Source organism: Vigna radiata, unplaced genomic scaffold, assembly GCF_000741045.1.
Source record: "Vigna radiata var. radiata cultivar VC1973A unplaced genomic scaffold, Vradiata_ver6 scaffold_209, whole genome shotgun sequence".
Lineage (NCBI taxonomy): Eukaryota > Viridiplantae > Streptophyta > Magnoliopsida > Fabales > Fabaceae > Vigna > Vigna radiata.
Window position 1 is genome coordinate 550,044 of NW_014543616.1, and position 4,986 is coordinate 555,029.

Consider the following 4,986-nt stretch of genomic DNA (forward strand, 5'->3'; position numbering starts at 1 on the left):
GAAAAGAGGACAAATGGTTTGTTAGGACTGTAGTTTTAGATCACAGTCATGAGTTGTGTCCACAAACCTCCAATCTAATCCGTGGTAATAAGCAATTTAACATGCATGCCAAGCACACTTTGGAAGTGAATGATGATGTTGATGTACGTATTAATAAGAGTTTCCTTAGCATAGTTAGTGAAGCGGGTGGATATGAAAACATGCAATCTGTGGAGCGAGATGCTAGGAACTTCATTGGTCAACATAGAAGGTCACTGTGTAAGGAGGGTGATGGACAAGCATTGCTTCAACACTTTTCAAAATTGAGAGACCTGAATAATGATTTCTTCTATGACATCGAGATGGATGAAGATAATAGAATTACTAGTGTATTTTGGACAGATGCTACAAACTGAGCTGCATGTTAGGAGTTCNGTGATNTCGTGTCGTTTGANACCACGTACTTAACCAACNAGTACNACATGCCATTTGGTCCATTTGTAGGAGTTAACCACCATGGACAATCCATTCTACTTTGTTGTGGATTGGTCTCATCTGAGGACACTTCTTCATTTATATGGTTATTCAAATGTTGGGTAAGATGCATGGGAAACAAGGCGCCTGACAGTATTGTAACCAATCAATGCAAGGCCATGGCAAATGCAATTGAAGAAGTCTTCCCAAAAACAAAACATAGGTGGTGTTTGTGCCACATAATGNAAAAAATACCTGAAAAATTTCAAGGATATAANAATTATGTTGGTATCAAGTGTGATATAAAAGTGGTTATCTATGAATCTGCTAATGCAATTGACTTTGACATTGCTTGGAAACGACTACTTACCACACATGGCTTAGAAAATAATCATTGGCTATGTAATTTGTACGAAGAGAGANGGAAATGGGTCCCAAGTTACTTGAGGAATCACTTTTGGGCTGCTATGTCAACAACTCAAAGAAGNGAGGGAATGAGCGCTTTCTTTGATGGATTTATTAATTNCANTACCACACTGCAACAATTTNTGATTCAATACGANANTGCTCTTAAAATGAAGGCCCAAAAAGAAATAGAAGCTAACTTTGCCTCTCTAAATACAACGNTTGCATGTGGGTCTNAATCACCAATTGAGAGACAATTTCAAGTTGAGTACACANATGAAAAATTTGAGGAAGTACAATTTGAGTTTCGATCCANGATGAATTGTTTCATTAAAGACANAGTGAAGGACTGTATTTTCAACAACTACACAATCAAAGAANAGTGCATGTGGGATGGAAAATGTGCGCCAAAATATNACCATGTTGAATTTNATCCTCTTTCAAACNATATAAGTTGCTCTTGCCTACTGTTTGANTTTAGAGGCATCATATGTCGGCATTCTCTATTNGNTCTGGGTCAGGAAGATGTCCATAATGTCCNCTCCAAATATGTACTTNGGCGTTGGNGCAAAAACATCCGNAGAAAGCACACACTTATTAGAGCACCTTATAGTTCTTTACAGCAGGAACCCAAGATGCAAANNTACCAATCTTTGTGTAAGCAGTTCTATGATCTGGCTGAGGCTGCATGTGAATCTGAATGTGCTTCTAATCAGTTGGAAAAAGATTTGAAATGTCTTGCAAAAAAGTCCGGTTTGAGTTCATCACTGAAAAATAACATCATAAGTGAGGGAGGACAGTTGAGGTATGAGAATCCTGTGACATAAACTCCATCCTACAATACATGCGGAAGTAGTGACGTACTAGTTCGCAGTCCTGTTGCGGTTAAGCAAAAAGGCCGACTGAGAACTAACAGATTGAAGTCAGCCGTTGAAAGTAGATGTAAAAAAAAAACTAAAAGCTACTAAGAAAAATTCTTCAAGAATAACTTGTCAACCAAATGTCAATACATTAAATGTTGTTTTTACTATAACTATTTTTAGTAAACATATTCTTTACTTATGTTACATGTTGGTAATGTGTGTTCATTTCTGCACTCAGGAGACCACAACATCTAATGTTACACAACCCCAACAAGGCATGGAATATGCATCCTAAACACTTCAAGTTTCCCAACTATCTGAAGTTGCTCCAAGTGGATTTATGTCCTTGGTATTTACTGTTCATAACACTTTTAAGAATATATAATTTTGATGTATATTGTTATTAGATGATATGCTTGTACGTTGTCTTTTACTGGAATGATGTCTGTTATTGCTGTTCATTACTGTTTTGACAATACACAGGACAAGCACTACAGTTTTGTAATGGATTACTTTAAATTTTAATTTTTTACAACTGTCTGGTAATTGATTACAAAGAACTTGTAATCGATTGTATAAATGGGCTTGACAGTTTCTGATGCAGTTGTGTTGGAACTTTGGCAAGTGTACCAAATCGTGCAAGTAGTAAAACCGGTAACACCGGATATCGTTTCCCAAGAGACTTGTGCAACACTTGACAATTATTCCTTTTATAACTTAATTAGACATCAAAGTGCACAAAAACAACACAAGAAACTCTTTTTGGTGTTTTATCAAACAGTTGGTGTGCAAGGAATTTAACATAGTGTATTTACAATTTGTCAAGACTAGAATTCATCCATTTCATTCTCATGCATTCACAAACATCTCAATTCCATCCATTAGGTATTCAATTTCAATTCTAGGTTCAATCATACTTCTTAATACTTCAAGCATTAAGCATATATCATTAACATCACAAAATACATAAGAACTCCATGTTTTACAACTAATCTAAACAAATAGAAAAAGCCCTCCATGGAGGAGAACTTAGGGTTCTACAAATTGAAGAGATAAGGAAGAAATTGGAACCAAAGAGAAGATGCAAAGCCTTTCCCAAGGTTCTTGGCAGCTGCTCCATGCTCCATTTGCGCCTCCCCTTCGCATCTCCATCTCCAATCTGTGACCCATCTTCTTCCTCAACCCAAAAAGGGCAAAATCACCATTGAAGAAGCTTGAAGACCCAAGGAAGAGTGGGAGAGCTTCCCAACACCCCAAATAGCGTCCAAGGGCCTCTCCCAATCTCTCTAGGTGAAGAATGAAGTGTAGGAGGAGAAGAAAGCCCAAACATCGCGAGAACCATGTTTAAATAATCCATTTTTGACACATCAGCGGAAAGTCGCGCCCAACGCCCCCTTCTGGGGCGCCCAGGCGCCAAATCTGCAGAAAAACAGAACCCAGGGGCGCCCAGCACCCTTCTGGGGGCGCCGAGCCCGGAAAGCTTTGACAGCATTCAAAAATTCAGGCTCTTGCGCGATTCCGAAGGCGTCCAACATGGGTATTTGCTTCAAATTGATCTTTTATGGTCCCAAAACATGTTCCCTTGAGTTCTTGCATGTTTTCCTCCACTAGAATTGCTTCCTATTCATTTATTTCACACACTCAAACGTAGAGATTAGAGGTAAAAACAAGCATATACTAAATAAAACACAAGAAAACTAGAAAACACACTAAACGTAAGGATAAAAAAAGGTAAAATCTATGAAGGAGTTGATTTGTTCACAAAATATACACACACAAACACGTAAAATCAACCGTTATCACTCCCTCATACTTAAAACCTTGTTTGTCCTCAAGCAAGAGATAACTTGGCTAAGAAAAACATCTACTCAACAAAAGTCAAATAACTAGGAAGCAAGTTCACACAATCTAATTAGATAACATTCATGAGTGCTCTTCATTCGATACCAATCCAAAGAGAATATGTGTAATGTTGTAAATCCTTAGCTATGGTGCTCACAATGCAAATATTACAAGAACGAATGTACATGCTTAATGAGAGATTAACAATAATGGCAACGATATTTTCATTGATCAACCAAAGGAACCAATCCTCACTAGAAAAAGTGTTTTCACTCAAGCACACTAGTGTATAAGGGTGTGTCATTCTCTCATCTACCTCTAACAGCACAAAATTTGACTTTGCTTTTCATTTCAAGAGCAAAGAATTATCAAAGCATACAAACACTACAAGGGCTTTATTTGATGGTCTGACAAGGCAAAGAAGGAAATTGGTGTATCAAGGTAATGTGAAGGAGCAAAGAGAGCAATCACATCATTTTTACAGTTTTATCATCATACTCTCTTTTGTCAGAAAATTAGAACAACCAAACACCCACTTGCAGTCACCTTATTCATATATATATATTTTTTTTCTTTTTCTATTTTCTTTTTCTTTTTCTTTTATAGATGACATATATACAAGAATGCATCTCATCAACCAACACCAATTCACCATTGTTACTCATGCTCCCTTTTTAATAATAACTTCCCCCACACTTGAATCATACTACTAACCATGGAAACCTTACTCTCCCATCAAGGTGAGATTGTCAATCATATTCAATAAGGCTTAAGGTTTCAAAAGTGAAGGTAAGTTTCTTGAAATGCTGAAAAGTTTGCACAAGGGTTCTAATCTTTGAAACACAATTGGCTAATCTGGGTATATGATCCAAAGAGGGAAAGAAAGAGGACCTTGTTTCAATGTAAGCATGCAAATGAATAATAACTAGCAATGAAACTCAAGCAAAGTTAATTGTAACCAAAAGAGGTAGCACTCATAGATAAAAACTCTGAGGCACAAAATCTCACCTGGCTAAGTTCTTTGGTTTCCAATGATTGTCATAGATCATGCCATAATCATTAACCACAGTAAAAACAATAACAACATTATCGATATACTCACATGAGAAACAACCACAAGCATAAGTTTTCACAAAATCACAACACATTCCCAAGGTATTCCCAAAACCAATTTATGAGCAAACACAAATGGTTCTCCTCAAATTCATGCAAAACTCACCCAAAGTCACATAACCAATGCATCATATTTGTTAAACCAGCCAAGTCACACTTATTATCAACAATAGGAAAAGAAAATAGAAAGGGAAAGAAAAAGCAAACTCTTTTTGGGCGGACCAACTTGCTGCTCACATTCCTCAGCTCCTTGTGTATTCTTCTTCATCAATGTTCATACCTTTTGCTTGCAAGAACACCAAGAAACTCG

At 37.0% G+C, this 4,986-nt stretch overlaps 1 protein-coding gene across 1 annotated transcript; it reads left to right on the forward strand.

The window, feature by feature from the left end:
- The first annotated feature begins 461 nt into the window (after positions 1 to 461).
- Positions 462 to 1,685, forward strand: LOC106754666 (protein FAR-RED IMPAIRED RESPONSE 1-like). The gene has a single exon (XM_014636717.1). The coding sequence runs from the start codon at positions 462 to 464 to the stop codon at positions 1,683 to 1,685; it is 1,224 nt and encodes a 407-aa protein (XP_014492203.1).
- The last annotated feature ends 3,301 nt before the right edge of the window (positions 1,686 to 4,986 follow it).